The sequence below is a fragment of the Rutilus rutilus genome (assembly GCF_951802725.1).
Source record: "Rutilus rutilus genome assembly, chromosome: 12".
Taxonomy (NCBI): Eukaryota; Metazoa; Chordata; class Actinopteri; order Cypriniformes; family Leuciscidae; genus Rutilus; species Rutilus rutilus.
Window position 1 is genome coordinate 23,786,548 of NC_140217.1, and position 21,811 is coordinate 23,808,358.

Genomic DNA, 21,811 nt, shown 5'->3' on the forward strand with positions numbered 1-21,811 from the left:
ATCTCAACTGCTTGATTGTTTATCATAGAAAAATTATAGGTTACTTGTTGAAATCACCTTCACCAAGATATGAATATACAATAAACATCAACATCATGGTTTTCTGTAAAGCTGCATTGAAAATTTGTGTTGTGAAAAGCGCTATACAACTAAATTTGATTTGACTAATAAATTATCTCTATCTATAATCAATTTAAACTGAATCTTTGAAAGTGTGCCAGAGACAGGTCATTACATACGCTTCTTTCTAAAGGCTCATCTCTCCAAAGGTGGCTATTTTTCCGATCTGCTCTTTTGTGCTAGAAAATTTACACTATCACAGACAAACTGAATCACACACAAAAAGGCCAATCCTCTGTATACAGATGTCCATGATGTGTTCCTCAGATCCCACTGATCTGTGGACCTATATTGATCCATCAACTGCTGCTAGACCAGGGGTCTCCTGGAGAAAAGCACACACAAAATTCATACGAAAAATTTGTATGTAATATGCTACGTACACATCTGCAATAATAAATAACAAACTTATTAGTGCACATACCATTATGCAAATGTTCGCACAAGCGTACATACAGTTGCCATAGTTGGCATTTGGCATCTGGAGTGAATTGAACAGATGGTTTTAAAAACATGTTGTATGTTGAATTCAACCGTTACACTCAAAAGGCAATTTTCAGCATTAGCTGGTTTTACAAACGTAATCGACACAATTGACTGCACTCCTATTGCAATAAAAGCACCAGCGGAGCATGAATTTGCTTTCAACATCAGAAGGCACTTTCTTTCCATCAGTGTTTAAGTAATTTCAACATTGCAGTTGTGAGGTGGCCTGAGCCAATGCATCATTTTATCTTGTTGGCAACCCATCTCTACATTTAAATTCTGTGTGATAGTTGGAAAAGGATTTCTAGTAATATAACACATATTCTATTAAAACAAATATTCTAACAGTACACTGAAAAAAATTATTCATTGAAATTAATAAAAAATTGTATCGTAAGTGGTTGCATTCAATTGATTTTACCTACATTTAAACAAATGCATTAAGTTGAACTTAATCAATTTTAGTTCAGCTTAATGCATTTGTTTAAATGTAGATAAAATCAATTGAATGCAACCACTTACGATAAAACATTTTTTTATTCATTTCAGCGAATCATTTTTTTCAGTGTATTCAGGAAATTGCTGGGTCTGTTGTTGTGGGATTTATTTTGAATTATTTGCTCACCCTGATGTTGTTCAGAACATGTACGATTTGTCTTCTACTCAAATTAAGTTATTTAGAAGATTGCAGGGGCTGTCGAGTGCCAAAAGGACAAAATTCCATAACAAATATGTATGTAACGACTATGTAATAAATTGGAAATGAGTGAATTTAAATAAGTGAATAAATTGGAAATGAGTGAATTTAAATAAGTGAATAAGTGAGTGCAGTCAAATGAGTGAATTTAAATAAGTGAATAAGTGAGTGCAGTCAAATGAGTGAATTTAGGCAAAAAGAAACTTAATGTACAGAATGAAAAAAATGGATATTCAGTTTGAGGTTTGCTTAACAATAGTGTTGTTATTAATGTTTTATAAAGATTACCTTTAAGTGAGCATTAGATTATGACAAAAGTAATATAAATGTACAAATAATGAAATGAACACTGTAATTTTACTGTAAATTAAAATATTACTGTAAACATCCAATATTAGCCAATATTCATCCAATATAGACCAACAGCGATAGGCCTACATAAAATAATTGTTAAAATTGGCAAATAAACAATATGGTACTGATTTATTGGCCATCCCTAATTTTTATGAGGAACAGATATAAATGTAATCTGTTATTAACTAGTTCCTCATCAGATAATTGTTTTTTTTTTAAATGTTTTTATTATTATTATTATTTATTTTTTAATATATGTATGTTGTTTTCTTAATTGATGGTCAGGAGCCACACTCTGACAGTGTAAATATGTGTAATATATCATAAAGAGAGGCAGGTCCCAGAACAGAGTTATCATGTACAGTATAGCAGTTATTACCCTCATCAAACTGACAGGCAGAACGTAGCGGCTGTCTGTTCTAATCTAAACCACATTTTCGGATTCTCAGGATGATTTCAAGAACGCATTTATGTTTGCCATGCACAGAAACAGCCGTATTTCCACTCAATTTCAGCATCTGATTTCATTTTGTTCTTACATGATGTTTTCCTTCTGTCATAACAGGCGACAATTGGAATCGACTTCCTGTCAAAAACCATGTATTTGGAGGACAGAACGGTAAGCAGTCTACTATGTTCTAACACAGCAGTAAATCAAATGCACTAGTCTTCTGTCTATTCAATGTCAAATGTGAAAAGTTTTAATAACACCATATTGAATCTCAAAAAGCTTTTTTTTATTATACCTGTTGGGTTGCTGACAGTTTCAGTATATAGCTGGAAGCTCATGTATTAAGAAAATGGATTGTATAGTCTAGAGATTTCTGTGAGTTTATAACCCAGAAATGATTTCATGACCTTCAACGGGGCAGTTTGGTATGGTTTTATGAGGTCATATCGATCCACCTCCTTGCTTGGCTCTGCGTATGTTTATGTAATTGTGTGTATATGTGTGTTTGAGAGGCTAAATAATTTAACTGTTCAGTTGGGGATCTCTGACTTGCAGGTTCGGTTGCAGCTGTGGGACACTGCAGGCCAGGAACGTTTTAGGAGCCTTATCCCGAGCTATATAAGAGACTCCACTGTAGCTGTGGTGGTGTATGACATCACAAGTGAGTGTAACACACACACACAGGGGATTTTTTTTTAAAGCAGTTAATATGATTACAGCTGTCTGATTTGCCATTTTGAGACGTGATCAATGACGTGGATTTTCTATCAGTAAAGTATGTGTTACAGGTCTGTCTTTAACACTATAACCAGATAGATTCATCCCCGAAGATGTAAGAAGCAGCTGTTGGTCATTTTTCACAATAAAAATATGACAGTTTTATCTATCCATAAGCCCCAGTGTGACTTCTAGAGCCAGAGTTACCGGTGCACACGACTGTATTGATATGACCAGAAAATATAAACCCTGATTTTATAGGTAAAGCAGTCAGTTTCACCTTGAAGCAGAAGCAAGTTCACTGATGTCAGGCTGCACATGAGCAGGCATAAATGCCATAGTAAAACCTCATAATCAAAAAGAACCTCTACCCAGCCATCTGCCATCATAGTTGAAAAGTTTTGGTATATAATTACTTCATGAGTGAGTTAATTTATGGTGCACAATAGCTAGAATATGTTTAGTGTATTTTAAAATGAGGAGAAATTACATATAATTTAATCAATAACACACACACACACACACACACACACACACACACACACACACACACACACACACACACACACACACACGTTCACTTAGCTACCTTAATAGGTTTTTTTATACTGTACAAACTGTATATGTTATCCCCTTACACTAACCCTACCCCTAAACCTACCCATCACACAAAACTTTCAGCATTTTTACATAAAAAAAAAAAAAAAAAAACGTTTAATTACTTTATTTTTATACCAGATTTATAAATGATGACGTCCCTAAAGGGAGGTTTTTGGAGATTTTGTCAGGTTTTGGTCACTTCTGGGTATAAATTTGTCCCCAAAATACAGTTAAGTAGGTACACACACACACACACACACACACAAAGTTGTGCCAGTCTTTTTTCCACTGGGCTAATAAGTCATTATTTTAAGTGCCCCATTATGCTTTTTCAAATATTGCCTTTCATGTAGTGTGTAATAGCTGTTTGTGAATGTAAAAGGTCTGCAAAGTTTCAAAGATCAAAGTGCATAATAAATGGAGTTATTCTCTCTCAAGAGAAAGAACCAATTCTGATCTGAACTGTCAAAATGAGTCCAGTCTTACTTCCGTTACCTCATATGTAACAATGTAACAAATTTGCATAATGCCAGCCTATAGAGCTGATAAGTCCCGCCCATCCGTAAAGGTTGGACCTCTAGGTTGAAAAATCGTCAATGCAAGTGAATGGGAGAAAATAATTATTTTCTGGCCCCGTTTGAATTGTGCCATGAATGTGAACATATGTTGTCTGTGAATTTTTTATATAATCTTTCATGTTACAAATTTGACAGTATATGGTATGATTTTTCGGCTAGCAGTTGTGGAAAAGACATAACGAGAAAGACTACATGTCGCCTATGTGACGTCACCCCATAAAGTTGACTTACCCGTGGTTTTCGCCAACCTCAACGATTTTGTCCTCTCCTTGAAAGAAGGCGGTGAAGTGCACAAAAGACACAGCCATGTTTAGCGGGATCCGTGAGCTAGTGTCCGTGTGCGAGTGGTGGTGACGTTTCAAACGCGTCGACAGCAGCGAAGAGTTGTAGTCCACAAAGTGCTCTCACACAAAGTCTAACCGTATCAAACTTCTACCCGCTAAATTGTAGCATTCTTTACACGAAAAATTATATAAAAAATTCACAGACAACATATGTTCACATTCATGGCACAATTCAAACGGGACCAGAAAATAATTATTTTCTCCCATTCACTTGCATTGACGATTTTTCAACCTAGAGGTCCAGTGGGGTTTTACGGATGGGCGGGACTTACCAGCTCTATAATAGTCTTCATTGGCTGACACCAAGCGATCGCCCCCCGGTGGCTGGTCTCAGGATAGGTCATAAACCCCGCCCTCTCCATGAAGTCTAATGGACGCGATGGAAACTAAACAATTAAATTACACTTAATATATAATAGCCTATATATAAAATATATAAATAATTTCTTCCCGAAGATGTTTTCTGTCATTTTAGGTAGTTTTTATCACACTGATGTAAGTTTAAGAGTTTGTTTTTTTAAATAAGTTTGGTCTTTGTTAGTTATTTGATGCTATAAAAACGAAAATGTGACGTCATGAATGACAGCTGTGATTGACAGCTTCACTAAACGAATTAGTCACTGACACACCAACGGACATTTTGGGGGATTTTCGGGAGGAGATTGGAGCTTCAGCTTTAATTTCTACATGTCCACAACTGTTTATTTCACACTGTATTGTTCTGCAGTAAACTGTACTAATGGTTTCTGTGAGAGTGAGGGTGGGACTTTGATATCGCGGCTCCACTTCCGGCTCACTACTGCTCAGAATCAGGTCCCAAATCTACGCAAGATGTCAGCACCATATCAGGACTTTGTCGGCTTCACTTTTCACAGATGGAAGAGAGTGAAGGGGCGTCGTCCATCTTTTTTTTACAGTTGGCTGACACGAACAATGTCTACTTTGACCCGCCCTCAAACACTGTAGCTGGTTCGAGAAGATGCCGTTTTCTGCACTGCAAAAGCAAATTCTCTCTGTATACACATTCAAAGGATGAAGATGTGAAGAGTCAGTGGTTAAAATTACCACACCGATACAACAGCAGTATAACCTTTTGTTGTATTCCCGTAATTTACTGACGATAGCTTCTCAAATCTCGGCGAGGTCAACGCAGGATTTGCAAAAAGCTTATCCATTAAAGATGGAACAGTGGCCATTTTATTTGAACCAACGTGCACTGAATCACAACCTATAAGTATGATTGATTATTGATGTGTATATTTTAGAGTGTTCAAAATATGTAGTTTTGTGTTTTATATTATGTAGGTCTCCGGCTAACTCACGTTGTCTTTTGGAAAGGCGGGGCTTAGAGAGATTGAATCTTCGAACGAGTCGTTTTCAGACTCTTTGAGAAATATGGTGATGTGCAATGTACATTGTAAATCAAAGTGTTTTTTTGACCTTTGATGCATTTAAACCTGATGTAGGAGACCTCTAAAACAAAATTAGGAACGTTTAAAATAGCAAAAAAATATTGGATATTTACAGTAACTTTGCATGTTCATTTTCGTTATTTGTACATTTATATTACTTTTGTCATCATCTAATGCTCACTTAAAGTTAATCTTTAAAAAACATTAATAACATAACACTTTAAAAGACGTGGTAAAGCATAGGATATATTTAAGGAATTAAAAAAACGAAAACAGCATTAGTTGTGCTAATTATTTTTAACGCATTAAACAGAAAATATCAATCGCAACATAGATTATTTCACTGTTTTCCCTACTTACCACTCTCTGTCTCTGTTTTTCTAAATATGTGAATTCATTCTCTGTTTTTTTTCTATGAAGATGTGAATTCATTCCAGCAAACTACCAAATGGATCGATGATGTGAGAACGGAGAGAGGAAGTGATGTCATCATAATGCTGGTGGGAAATAAAACAGATCTGGCAGATAAGAGGTGAGTTCTCTCACTCTCATTCTTTCTCACACGATTTTATTAAGCTGCTTAACAAGGCTGTTTCACTCACCAGAGTGTGAATCGAAGTTGACAGTTTCATTAAAGAGATTCTCTGAAAAACAAGGAGGGAGCCTTTATTCCCACTTTAGACTTCTGGGAATAAAGTCTGACGGATACTTTGAGAGCAGCCCCTTGTATTTGTGTGAAAGAGAGGCAAAGAAGCTTTTAAAAATAACACATTGTTTAGAGAAGGCTTGCCCTAAAATGATCTCACCCTGACAGTGTTGGGGAATAACTAGTTCAAAGTAGTGACGTTTAACTATGATAACTAGCATTAACCTAAGCTTAACTATTACTAACTTTGTACATTTTTCTGTAGCATACAACAAGCTTCTTTTTTCCATCCTGTATGAAGTAATACAGTGAGACAAAACGCTATTTCACTGATATGTATTTGTCCACAGGGCCGAGTGAATTGAGGAAAAATTCGATGTACTGTAGTGTTGGGAAGTGTTATTATTTTTAGTGAATGTATTTGTTCATGTGAATTAACTTGTTGAAAAAAATATATATTCACCATCCATTTAAATCTCTCCATTTGAGATTTAGATATAGATGCTACTGTTCATAACCAAATTTTGACTCAATTATGTATAACTGAGCATTTTAGATATAGCATATTATTATATATGGTATTTAGTGGAAACATATACACTCCGATGCAAAAGTTTGAGGTTAGTTCGTTTTTTTTAATTAATACTTTACTTTACTTTACTACATTAAATTGATCAAAGGTAACAGATATATTTATAATGTTAAATTTTTTTTTTTTTTTTCAATTACTGTTCTTGTGAACATTCAATTCATAAAAGAATCTTGAAAACTGTATCAGTTTCCACAAAAAATATTAAGCAGCACAACTGTTTTCAACATTGATCATATTAAGAAATGTTTCTTAAGTAACAAATCAGCATTTTAGAATTATTTCTGAAGGATCACATGACTCAAGACTGCTGGAAATGTTTCTTTGCCATCAAAGGAAAAAATCACATTTTAAAATGTCTTAAAATAGAAAGCAGTTATTAAGTTTAATACTATCACTTTGAAAAATAAATGTCATATTTGCTTAGTTTGTATATTTAAAAAGTGTAGTTATGTAGTTAGCTAGGCTACTTTTTGTTACTTGTTTTGTTACTAGCAGGTTATTTAGCCAGAAAATAGCTTTTTTCATAACTTGACTGTAGTATAGCTTGTTGCACTCTTGTTTGAAACACTTCCTGAAATACTTCCACTTAATCAGTACAAAGCTTGGATTTATAGCCATCGGCCCTAACATTAGTAAAAACATACGGATGGGACCTGGTCTGTCTAAAACCACTTTCTAAAAAATGAAATTTCTTTGTCAAATGCTTCACCACAGCCAAAAGATCAGAAAAACATGCTATTAAACGAATTAAACGTTTGTATGAAATGGACATTTTATGCTTCACTAGTTCTTCAGAGACGTGGGAGCTCAGGGTAAATACAGCTCAGTCGCTTTCTCTCTTGTCATTTTCCTCTCTCTAACTGTGTGTATCCCGAAGGGAGGTCATTTTTTTCCTTGCTTTTCTTCAATAATAACTTGCCTCTGTAGTTTTCATCCTCCATTGCACCTTCTGAGCAAAGACCAGGTTATGCATACATATTTACAGCTCTTAGTCTTAGGAGACATTGAAACAACAGATTTAGAAACAGAACAGTTTTTATTTTTTAGAAACAAGAGACATTACAATTACAATTACAAACAGAACCTGATTGTTTATCTGTTTGCAGATACCATTTGGTTTTATATTTTATCTAATGCAATGAATTTTCTAATTTTTAAGTGTGGCTTAGGAGCCCACATGTCTATACTTTTGAGGACAATACAGTGCTTAAATATAAATTACTTATACTAATTTTGGGGTTGGCACAGTTGAAGAAGTTGTTTGAAATAAGCTCTTATGCTCTCTATACTACAGTAATAACAGTAATATGGAATATTACAATTTTAAATGGCTGCTTTTGCATTTTAAAAGCTATTTTATATTTTTCTCCCATCTTCAGTGTCACATGATCCGTTCAGAAATCATTCTAATATACTGATTTGCTGCTGAAGAAACATTTCCTATTGTTATGTTGAAAACAGTTGTGCTGCTTAACTTTTTTGTGGAAACTGTGATACACTATTTCATTATTCTTGGATGAATAGAAAGTTTAAAAGAACAGGACTTATTAGAAATAGAAATATTTTGTAACAATGTAAATGTCTTTACTGTCATTTTTATTGCATTGCTAATTTATTTTAAAATAAAACATGTTTTACTGAACCACATTATAACAGGTATTCTGCACTGCAGTGGTCAGTGTCATTTGCATTTTACTATATACCTCATAATTGTATATGATATAGTACAATTTGCAGTTCTAATTTGATAATTTCATTGTTTTACTTAAAGTTAAATCTAATCTAATCCGATCTGCTATCATATGAGGAATTTGCAACTAATGCACTTAGTCATTCGAGTGGATTTATTCTTTAGATTTTCTTTCATTTCTTGAAAATGTATTTTAAGTTTGATAATGATTCACTTTGTCATTTATGTTTCATGATATATTTCTGTTCATGAGGTCAAAGAGTAAACATGATTTAGCAGAAAATAAGTTTTTGAAAGAAATTGTAATTGTTTGTAATGTCACCATGGTGATCAATACTGCATGCAGAGGTAGAGCTGAACTCAACCAAAGAGTATAGAAGTACTCTTTGACTCAACTCAACTCACTATTGCAATGTGTTTGAGCGCAATGTAGGTTTATTTCCATGACGACTGTGATGATGTGATGGAATGTGGCAGGTGGAGGTGGCTGCAGTAATAAAATAAGGGACCTTTCACACAGAACACATTTTTACTTTTCCATAGTTGTTCTACAGTATATAAACGCACTATTTTTTTTGAGAGTATTGTGTCTTTTGCAGCATCTCAGTCGTGGCACAGCATTCTAAAAACGCGGTGCTCAAGTTAAAATCAGTTCAACTTTTAAAAAACACATCTCGACACCTTGCATTTTTTCCCCATTCCACAGCCCATGCATGTTTTCAAAGCAAAAATGCAAACAAAAATGTGAACAAACCCTAACAGGCTGAGAATGGAGCCAGTTAGCTGTGTGCTAACATGAAACACTGGAAGAGAAAGGGGAGACTCATCAAGTTTCATTTTCTCAACACTTAATTTAGTATGGTGACATGCCATTGCCTATCAAGAATTCAATTACTGTGTTAATGTGGTTCAAAGGTGGCATTCCCCTCCGTTTTTTAATTAACGTCAGTGTGCCATTTCGTCTTGAGTCTTTTGACGGGCAACTAATGTCCAGTCAAATCACAGTTTCTCTCTAACACAGACTGAGACACAGACAGACACAGTCTCCACAGCCCATTTCTGAGGTAGCAAACAAGAGGCACTTTCTGGCATTTTAAGGGAATAGTTCACCCAGAAACTAAAATTTTGGCATCTTTGACTGACCCTCATGTTTCTTTTTAAGCATAAGATATTTTCATTCCATTAAGACATCAGACTAATGGGAAAACATATTTAAGATTCTGCACTATTCACTAATCAAAGTTACAAATGCAAACAAATTTGTGACACTGATCATTTGAACATTTTTGTAAAAAGATCAGATTCCCTTGCTTTCATTGAACCATAATATAATATAATATTCAAAATTAAGAAATTCTTTTATCAATACATATTTTATAAAAAAATATTTTTTTAGCACAGATGCATTAAATTGGTCAAACGTTACAGTAAAGACTATTATATTGTTACAAATATATATAAACATATATAAAGATTTTATTTATAAAGATTAATATATATATTAAATATATATACATATATATATATATATATATATTTAAAAAAATCTTTTGAACTTTGTATTCATCAAGAAAAATCCAGATTTTTTTTTATCAATTTCCACAAAAAGATTATATCAGCATAACTGTTTTCACTGGTATAATATATAGAAATGTTTCTTGAGCACCAACTCAACATAGAATGATTTCTGATGGATCATGTGTCGCTGAAAATTCAGCTTAGCACAGGAATAAATTACATTTTAAAACAAATTTAACAAATTCTTTTAAATTTAATTATATTTTTATTTTACTGTTTTAAAGTTTTTGATCACATAAATGCATCTTTTATGAGCATTCAGAAGAAGAACTTTAAATATATTTTTTTAAACCGTACCAACCGCAAATGTTTGATATAATATAAACCTGCAAGACTTTCTTTGATTCGTGGAATTTTAAATCACACCTTTAGTAAAATGTCAGAGCTGCTCTTTTTCATAAAATGAAAGTAATTGGTGACATTCAAGCTCCAAAAAAGGACAAAAAGCACAATAAAAGTAGTTCATACAATTTGTGCACTATTTTCAAGTAAGTAAATAATGACAAATCAATAACATTGCTTATTTCTCATTACGCCATGGAGGGTAAGTGAAGCCTGTGAGATTAGATTACTTTCAATGATACTTTTCATGATGTTAGACAACACACTCCTTGTTCTGTTGCATGATAGTGGAATACTATTAACTGTCGTATGAGACTAGGTTGAAGCCGTTTCAGAACAGTAGATAATACTGGATTTAGAGCAGTAGATGAAACTGAAAAAAAAAAGACAGACACGGATTTCTCTAATGGTGGCTAAATGCACTGGAGAGGACTTAAGTGTTTGTGGCATGGCAGAAAGTGTAAAGTAATTTTTGTGCCAGAGGAAGTGAAAGGTTATGCAGAGTCTGGCAGTCATTATCTTGAATGTTAGTTCCGTACCTGGAACTTGAAGACATCTTGTGCACTCACAAGAGAGGCTCATTCTCTTGTAATAGAGTAGGTGACATTGTGTTAACTTCATGTGCACTTCGTTCACAATGCTAGTAGTGTACTAGGTACTCTTTCTAACTTCTATTGTTGTAACTCTGGATCTGCAACTGCGACTGGATGACTGAGGTTGAAGTTAAATGATTGAAGGCGGATCCTTTGTCACAGTGTAGTGAATGTGTCCGTGCAAAGGGAAGATATTAAAAACCTTGGGTCAGACTGTTGCCATGGTGCCCAGTAATAAATCAGGACTGAGCAACCTGTCAGAACATTTGTCACTGTATGTGTGTATATATAATTTATGTATTTAAGCAGTGTGTGTATATATAGCTGTGGTTCTCAACTGGTTTGGCCATAGGTCATTTTCCCATGGTCATTAAGCCTCAACCAAATTTTTAAGAATTTGTGCGGAAGGTTAAAGCGTGAGAGCAGACCATCTACGGGACAAGCCGGATTCCACCATATCTTTAAGTACACAATATTAATCTTTTCAGCCCGTTCTCATCCCAAGGCGTCATATACTGACGCTTTTGACATTTCGTCTACATCGAACGCACATGGCACCCTTTAGCGTTAATATGAGACGCAGATAGAAATGGGCCAGAAGGCGCCTCCTAGCGGTCTAACCCTAACCCTACACCAGACCTAAACCTACCCATAACCGAACAAAGCTCTGTGCGTGTCATATTGACGCTAAAGGGTGCCATGTGCGTTCGATGTAGACGAAATGTCAAAAGCATCAGTATATGACGCCCTAGGATGAGAATGCGTTGATCTTTTACATTGTAATCCTTTTATTTTTTTTTACATTTTTGGCTAGTTTGTGTGCTGCTGCGCGTGTCCCTGTGTGTGTAAAATGATGATTGCGTCGGGCTGAAACTAGCAAAAAAAAACTTGCGTCGCACTTGGCGCTCCATTGCGCCGGGTGTATGATAGGGCCCATAGTCTGAAAACATCACCTCATCTGACAGCAAATACTGAATCAGGACAACACACTTTTCTCAGTTTACTAAAACTGCGTCTGACAGAAGAGTCGGCAGCTTTCACACACGTCTTTCAAAATAAGTGTTGCATCAGAAAAACATTTAACATTTTTGTTGTTGATGTTTCTTTGACTACACACTCTTATGACCCACTTTTGGGTCTTGACCCACCGGTTGAGAAACACTGGTATAGTAAGTAACTATCTGTATATAAAAACAATAGAAGTCTATGGAATGTCTCCATTTAGATAGCTGTGTGTATGTGTGTGTGTGTGTGTGTGTGTGTGTGTGTGTGTGTGTGTGTGTGTATGTGTGTGTGTGTGTAGGCTACCTGATAAGGCTAGTAAAACCAGAAATCGTTCACCTTGTGGTACAGTTTTTTTATTTTCTTTTTTTAAATGTAAAAATGCAGAAAGTTTTCTGTGATGGGTAGGGTTATGGGATAGAATATACAGTTTGTACAGACTTATGTCTGTGTGTGTGTGTGTGTGTGTGTGTGTGTGTGTGTGTGTGTGTGTGTGTGTGTGTGTGTGTGTGTGTGTGTGTGTGTGTGTGTGTGTGTGTGTGTGTGTGTGTGTGTGTGTGTGTGTGTGTTTGCGTGTGTGTGTGTGTGTGTGTGTGTGTGTGTGTGTGTGTTTAACCAGACAACAAAACATTTTATACTGTAATATTATTGGAATATCAGATCTAAAGTCAGTGTGGGATGTATTGCATGAATTTCAGTCCAGAGGATGTATGTTCTGTCAGAGGAACAGATGGTACTGCACTCTTCCAGACACCCTACATGATGTCAGCTGAGATTACATACCCTTGAGCCAATACCAAACAAAAAGAGACACATTGAGCCCAACCTAGTATATACATCCATCTAAAATGTCAAACACAATCAATTTAATATCCACTTGAAAGAAAATAGAAAAAAGAAAATATGTTGTGTGGAAAAGCACAGGTAATCAAATTTCAAGGTCAATATGTACCATATAGAGAGCAGTGCTGAATGCTTTTAAACAGAAAACAATGACTGAGATTTAACTAAATATTCACCATTTCATAGAGTTTGATAGAATGAATGTACTTTAAAACTCCTGAATGTAATCACAAAAGCTTTATGAATAAATGCAGTGACACATGCTAAACCTGTGTGTGCTGTTTCTGTGAGCTTAAGATAGCGCCACCGGATAAAACATTTATGACCGGAAGATGCACCAGAGAAGGCAGGAAATTTAAGCTGACCAGACATTCTGCTCCATCAACATTTATAACTTCTGCTTAATTTCATCTTTCTTTTTGTGACATGAATATCAAAATATTTAGTTTGTGGCATACTGTTGAAGGGTTGGGGTCAGAATCCCCAAACTGTAAGGGGGTACAGTTTTCAGACCCAGGACCAGATATGACGAAAGAAGACCCGGAGTCGTGAAGTTCAATCAAATAAGTAAAAATTTACTGAAGAATAGTTTGCAGTTAAATTGGTAGAGCCAGCGTCAAAGTCTCACGAGGAGGTCGCAAGCTAACTCTACCTTACACAGAAATCTTACACCAATTATACCTTTTCCAAGGACATGTATTACATAAACATTCACTTCTGATTGGCTAAGAGAACATAAAGTCTAAACAATTATACACTTGTAGATAGACAGCAGGGTACATTGACATTATTCAAGATAATTTGTCATCCGAGTCCCTGTTGATCCCATGATGACCTCGGGGGTCGTTGAAAGGGTCCCGAGACTGTAAAACTTCAAAAGCACAGTCATCAGTCAGCGATGGATTCAGGGTCAGGTTTGGAGTCCTTTTGGTTTTCTCAAGTCACTTATTTTATTTAGATATAAAGAATAATGTCTGTTATGTTTCATCACTTTTTTTGCTTTCACCCTTTGCCTTCCCTGAGGGTTTCAAATGAAAAGTGAAAAGCAGTTTAAAGCACACTCTTTAACAGACAAGAAAGGGGCACGAAAACATATCTGCGCAGTTTGGGTGGACTTTGATCATGAAACAAAGCTACATCAAAACATATCTGATGTTCATATCACTCAAGTTCTTTAATTGTCACAGTAGCTTTGACAACCCTTCATAGATATGCCATAGATGAACCTGAATTGGAAATTGAGGACTGCAATTTTTGAAGAGACCATGAAATCTCTGAGACTCTGAAATGGAAGGAAGTCACGATGGTATAAAGTCAAACTAGTGTTGTAAATGTAGCTGGTAGTATGTGAAATTACTGAGCAATGGGTGGCGTGGACAGACAGAAGGCATTGACATTTTTTGTCATTATTAAAACATTATTTTGTGCATAAATGGGAAAAGAGTTAAACCCTTCTCATTAGCTATATTTCCATCACCCTGTTTTTATGTGCATTTTGTAATGAGTGAGAAATGAGTGTTGGTCACTAGGTAACCCATAGCACCGTCATCTGCTCGAACAACTTGATGGAAATCACCTAATTTGCATTATTATTATTATTATTTTTGCAAACTTTGAAAAGATTTGCTTCACGTTTGGATGGAAACCCAGCTATTGTGTCACATTCAGGGATTTCAATTATGAAGTGATAATATTCAGATTAGTGTTCAACAAATATGGTTTGTTAATGGTTCCAAAACCATTATCCCAATCCTAAATATTCAGTATTGTACAGTATAGCACCAGTTGTTTAAATTTATCCCTGGTAAATTTTTCAATCTTGTCACATTTGTTATATTTTGAAAATATTCATTTCTACAATTATTGTAGTGACTATCATACATTTAATGTGTGTGTGTGTCTCTGTGTGTGTGTGTGTGTGTTTCTTAAAGTATCACGCACGCTTAGTTATTAAAGTATCACACACGCTTGGTTCTTAAAGTATTTATAAATTGTGTGTGATATCAAACACAGTTATTTTTGTAAGTATTTAGAATTATTATAAAAATGTAAAATAACTGTTTTAATATATTTTAAAATGTCATTTATTTCTGTGATGGCAAAGCTGAACTTTCAGCATCATTACTCCAGTCTTCAGTGCCTTCATAATAAATCATTCTAATATGCTGATTTGATGCTCAAGAAACATTTCTTATTATTATCAATGTTGAAAATGGTTGTGATTATTAATATTTTTGTGGAAACTTTGAATAGAAACTTCAAAAGCACAGCATTTCACTGAAATAGATTTTTTTTGTAACAATGTAAAAGTAAAATGTAATGTTAATCAGCGGGGTTATGCAAAATGGCAGATATTTAGATGAAAAACATTTTATAATTTACTTTTTGAACCACACACTAAATAACATTAAATCTAATCAACTAATGTAATTACGTTTCATTTAAATGATATGTCTTAGGGGCATAAATGTCACCATTTACAGAGAATAAGCTGTATTCTTTGAGAAGCAGTGAGTCAGGAATACAATTCACGAGTTAAATAAACTCACGCACGTCTCTGTGCTCCTGTCTGTGGAGAGAACAAAGGAGTTTGGGTGGTTACATCACTGTTGTCCCAGCAGACAGAGCTCAGTGGCTTAAATACAGCATGTCCTATTCACGTCCCCCTGCTCTGAGATGCAGCTAGTCTCCTCTTCAGCCTACTCATTTCTCTCAACCACCTCACAAACTCTGTCACATACACACACCAACATGCGTCAGAGCCACAGATATGGATTAATGTCACAAGTGTGTCATACAAATGAGGCTTAATTAATGGGCCTTCCCTTTGTGCAATTAATCAGTTTCAACATCAATTAATTAGAGCTAGTAGATGAGTGAGGGAGGCAATGACTGATGATGTTGTCTCAGAGCCTGTGCTGTCTGATAATACTTCACCCATAATCTGTGACCCTCTAACCACTTTATCAAATACCACATTTCCATTATTGCTGTTTTCATAAATCTTGTTGGGCTACTGTCAGGGCTGGGCAGTTTCGTGATATTGGTTGCCATTATTGGCAGAATGATTATTTGCCTTCATGTGTAGTCCTGGAAATGTAGCCTCCGTTTCTTCGCTATTGTTCTTCATGGAATCCCTCTGGCCAGGACCAGTATAGCTAGTCACCAGCAAGCGTTGTGTTTTTGATGCTGATGTCCCCACCATGGAGGCCTGGAGAAAGTATACTTTAGCCCTTCCCCATTTATCTAAATGGCTGTTTTGATATACATCTGCGACATGGGAACGTAAAATATTTTTGTGGACAGTGGGGGGCCTTGAAGTCAAAAAGGTTGAGAACCACTGCTGTATAAAATATCTACATTCTAATGTCATACTATACTATACTATACAATACTATACTATACAAATTATTTCATAAGAATGCTGTTTATGAATGCAAAATGTTTACGGCATCTACAGTACCAGTTGGACCTCAATCCCAACTATGCTTCCTGATTAGCTTAACCAGCAAGATCACCTTTCTCAACCAGTTTAACCAGAAAGACTACAGTATGTGGGTTGACCAGAATTTTTTTTTCTTTTTTTTTCTGCTGATCAGTATGGCTATGCTGGTCCAGCATCCAGACCAGCTCCAGTCCAGCATAGAAATTCATGCTTTTTCAGCAGGGGCCATCACAGTTCAATAATATTTTATAAATAAACTTATTTAACTTAAATAAATGAATTAAAATCTTCAACCTTTTCACAGGCAAATCACGATTGAGGAAGGCGAGCAGCGGGCCAAAGAGCTGAGTGTGATGTTTATCGAGACCAGTGCCAAAACGGGCTACAACGTCAAACAGGTAAGTTTTACCTCACCACTTTGTTCTGTCAGAGGAAAGAGCAGGCACGGTGTGTAGGTGTGAGAAACGCTCTCATTCTTTCGGATTTCTCCTCTGAGGTGTAGTTGAAAGCATAATTCAGGATGACTAAGCGCCGAGGTGGGAGAGATCAGATGTGACGCAGAGTTCTCTCTCTTTCTGAGAGCCGGAAGTGCGTACAGCACACTGTGTGGGCTAAGGTGTGTGTGTGTTTGTATGTGTTAGCATCAGCTCTGTCTGACTGGATCACAGACTGTGATAGTCGTTTTGTCTCTCTTTTGTTAGAATGATCAAGCTTTGCTTCTTTTTGTCAAGTGTCATGTAATTAGTCAAGTACTAAAGGTCTTATTGTGTCTCTTTTAGTAAATTTTTAGTGATATAGAGTAAGATCACATTTATTTTATGAGATTTCTAATTTCAACAATCTTTGAAATAAAGTTACAATTCACTGCATTAAAGTGATTTTAGTGCAGGTAAGAGATGTCTGACATGAAAAAAAAAAATGAAAAAAGTCCAATTCTAATTATCAAATTGAAACAATGATTGTTAATAAAAACGGAAACATATTTTCCCCTAAATAAATAAATATGCCATTAAAAAAATATTTCAGTAAATATTAATAAATATTAAATATTAAAAACATTTAACTTTTTTTTCCACACACCTCATAGCACCCTCTTGTGGCCCCCTGGGGGTCTCTGGACCCCAGTTTGAAAACCCCTGCACTTTGATAATAGATATCAAAGTTCAATAAAGAGTTACAATTATGCACAATTGAGAGCATATCATGTTTTTGTGTCAATAATGGCAAAAACATAAATAAATAATAATAAAAAAAAATCAGCTGACGAAAAGGAAAAAAAGAAAGTATTATCACATAAACTTTATGTCTGATGTTAAAGTTTGTTTTTGCATTCATGCTCATTGTAAGCAAGGGCCTGATTCACGAACATCTTTAAGTTAAGAAAATTCTTAAAGGAGAACTTGGTAACTTTTTTAACTTAATAAAACTGTCTAGAAATCATTTGGATGGTTAAACAACCTGTTCTAGTGATATTGGTGACTTTCCCCGCTCCCCCCAGCGTTCCCAGGCGGAAAACCAACCTTGCAACTTGGGGACTACCGTCCCGGCAAGATAGAAATTGGAAGTCTCGTGAGAAGCGAGAACAAGAACGAGAACGAGCGCGAAACACGAATTGCTTTACGGCAATTCAACATAAACACACGCACATGTATAATGATTACCCACCTCGGTAGACATAGCTCCACACGATACAGTTGGCTTGCTCCGATCAAAACAAACGCACATGAGCAGCGGTAGAGAGGGGGAGGAGGCCGCCGCAAGTGAGTTTCTTACGACAGTGTTGTTATAAGCACCCCCACAGCTATAGGGGGAGCTCGTGGGGAAAACATGCGACAACAAAAGGGAAAATCAGCGAAGAAGTGACTAGAGTTCGCTAGAGTTGCCGAGTTCAGCTTTAAGATAAATTATGTTCGTTAGAATGTTCCTAAGAGCAAGTTAATAAAACATTTCTTAAGAACATCTTAAATTAGTTTTTTACTAAGAAAATGAAAGGTGTTATTTGGTATTTAAAAGGAGGGTATTGCTGAAGACTCGCTGAATGAAAAACACCTCAAAGCCCGTCTTTTTTCACTGCCTGCAGATTACCGTAGATATCATAATAAGCGCACAGACTATTTTCGTCGCGACTGGCTAGATGGGAGTTAATTAATGTGTCATGTTTTTAACACGCTTCATTTTAAAAGAGCCTGTCTCAAGTTGCAGTGGTCTTTCCCATTCATTTGCGCCCCTTCTCTCTCTAGTGAATGTGTCCTATTGGAGAGCTGTGCTGCCTCGCTAGTTCTAGCTTGGCTGTGTTTAAAGCGTTAGTTCACCCTTACCCTCATGTCGTTCCAAACCCTCAAGACTTTCGTTCATCTTCGGAATCAGAGCACAAATGAAGATCGGTATACTACACATGCGTTTTCTTTCTCAACTGTTTATATTCACTTAAAACATACCTGTCTGTGTTTACTTGAATACTTACGAAGAATGGCATTTTGGCATTATTTTGTGTGTATTTGACTGTTTAAGCGCAATTTAGTACTGAGAGGTGCCTTTAGGAGCACACTTTGAGTGTGAGCACAAAATCTGCGGGAATGAGTCAAATTATGCGCAATACGTGCAATCCCACGCCAAAATTCAAGCCCTGTAACACCAACAATATAGCCTGACGTCGTCATACTCAGATTCTAATTAGAATGTGAGTCTGATACTGCTCCATTGGGCTGTGATTATGGGGCGTGTTTCAACCGAACCAGGAAAGAAAATGCCTCTGCACTTAATTGGATAGACCTACAACCAATCTGAGTACATCCAAGATGGCGCCAGTGTACCCGGCTTGCCGTCTTTCTCGTCTGTCTCAGTTTGTTGTACTTGTGGTACCTGTTCGTCTGGCATCAATACTGTTTGTTTTATGCATGGTGTTGCACTGGGACCATGTAGTCTCAGTGCTGACTTACGATCGTCAAGCCTTGCTCAACATCCAAAGCCGTATGGGAGTTTACCGCGTTTTTTGTCCTGCTCTGCATCCTCGCTGCCGATCCTCGTTCAGTCAACCTGTGGTGGAGTGCGCTCGCTGGCTTCCTTGCTGCATTCCTGCTCTAAGGAAGCGCCGTAGGAAGAGAGGCTGCCGTGGTGGGGTTCGAGTGAGAATCAGATGGGCAATCAAATCTTCGATGGACTCTCCTTCTCCGCAACCGCAAGTAACGTTAACGTTACGGATTTGCCGGAGAGGAGTAAACTGTCAAAATCTACGTCAACTGGATTTTGTTCATCTGGATTTGCCTCAGTCATCGCAGCCTCCTTTGAATATGGCCCTAGTTAATGCTAGATCCATATGCAACAAAACTTTTATCCTAAATGACTTTCTAACCAGACATGACCTGGATATTTTATTTCTGACAGAGACCTGGGCCAGCGCTGGTGAGTTGTCCGTCTTCGAGGAACTTTGTCCACCGAACTGTTGTTTCATTAGTACTCCAAGGCCTGCTGGTAGGGGTGGTGGCGCTGCTATGGTTTTTAAACAATCACTTAAAATACTTACAGCAAAGAGTATAGAAGTACCAAGAGGCGAAACTCAATAGACCGTTCCATTGCAACAAACGCACCCATGCGCAGAGCTGCAGCTCCGCCATCTTGGACTGAACGCAGCTGTCATAGAATTGAACGATACCGGTTCCAATTCAAAAGCGGTTAAGGGAACTAAATAGTAGTTTCTAGTTTTTAATATCTCTATAGCAGACAGCGGAAGTTCCGGGAGTCTATTGATGGCGGCTCCCTGATGCCCGCAAATTAACTAAAATCTCCCGGAATCTAGAGCGAGCGAGCAAGAGCGCGCAGCTCCAAACCGTACACAACAGAAAGGGTGAGGTAGCGAGAGACCTTGCGTGTGTGCTCATTTTTTGAGATATCAACCTAAAATGTGGAACACAACTTGTTCAGATTTTTTGCTTTCATTTTCTTGCAGTTATAGAGTAAAATATATTTTGTAATATATGTATTTTATATAAAATATAAATTATTATATTTTTAAATTTGTACATTTTAATAAACTCAAACTTATATAACTTTTTTTCTGTCTTACTTTCATAATTTATGTCACTTCAACAATAATCTGGCAAATGTCTTCTTTAAAACAAGACCAACCATAGGTCTAAATCCAAAGCATTCTTGAATTACAACCATTTAAGTTTGGATAGTGATTTTCATGTTTATGTCATTTGCCAGGTTAGGTGTTCATATATCTCTGAAAATATGCGATTTAAAAAGCCCATTTCGAGTTTTGACTCAATTTCGACCAAATACATAACGTTACCAAACTGTTACTGCGGTTATGGGATAGCTTACATTAACGTTACAGCACCTGCTATCGTTGACGTTAGCTCACTTTAACGTTAGCTCACTTTAACGTTAATAAAAACCTTTTCTACTTTACCTCTCTGGATCTTTGGGGAATCTATGAAATGCTAGTTGATTGGTTGTACACTGGTAGTTGTTGCAGTTGATGGCATTACACTGTTTTCTTTGTTTCCAATTATCTCCAGACATAATATTAATGCTGTATACGGTAGTTGTGCTAACGGTAAAGCCGTTGGTTCAGTCCAAAATGGCGACAGCGTGACAGCAGCGCCATCTAGCGATTGTTGTCAAAACTGTAACGGAGTTTCACCTCATGGTACTTCTATACTCTTTGCTTACTTACAGTGTCTTACTTACTCTGTTCGGAGCTACTCGTCATTTAAAGTACAGTGCGTAGCATTACAGTCTTCTTCCTCTTCTCTGCTCTGCGCTCTCATCTATAGGCCACCTAACTCTGACAGTGCTTTTATAAGTGACTTTTTAGAATTTTTAACTTCTGTTGTTCTGTTGTATGATCGCATGTTATTATTGGGTGATTTTAATGTTCATGTTTGCTGCCCCTCACCTTCTGTAATGTTTTGGACTCATTTGGATTTACGCAATACATGAATCAACCAACACATGTCCACGGCCATACACTTGACCTTATTATGTCATATGGGATCCCTGTAGATAATGTATTTATTGAAGATGTGCTGCTCCTTTAAGAAAGTGTGCTGCTCCTTTAAGAAAGCAGGTAGAAGAATTACTACACCGTGCTTTTTGTCTCTTTAGACTTGCCGTAGTTCTCAATGCATGCAACAACCCTGAAGCACAGCTGAGCACTTTTCATCATCTTTTACACGTTTTTGTCTTCATAACTCTGAAGAACTTATGTCTGTAAGTGATGGTTAAAGTTGCATTTTCATGACAACCTTAAGTAAAGACCGTTTGAATTACACATTTGTGTGAAAAGTGTTAAAAATGGTAAAGATGCTAATCGC

At 36.4% G+C, this 21,811-nt stretch overlaps 1 protein-coding gene across 2 annotated transcripts in view; it reads left to right on the top strand.

Moving 5' to 3' along the window:
• The window catches only part of rab6ba (RAB6B, member RAS oncogene family a), a 111,852-nt gene that overhangs the window by 51,489 nt on the left and 38,552 nt on the right, over window positions 1-21,811 (top strand). The window contains exons 3-6 of one of the 2 annotated variants that reach the window (XM_084426745.1): window positions 2,223-2,276; window positions 2,664-2,769; window positions 6,180-6,291; window positions 16,795-16,888. In XM_084426745.1, the coding sequence (XP_084282871.1) occupies window positions 2,223-2,276; window positions 2,664-2,769; window positions 6,180-6,291; window positions 16,795-16,888 (366 nt within the window). Of the gene's footprint in view, window positions 1-2,222; window positions 2,277-2,642; window positions 2,770-6,179; window positions 6,292-16,794; window positions 16,889-21,811 lie in introns of both variants that reach the window. The other variant, XM_084426744.1, reaches the window with a different exon arrangement.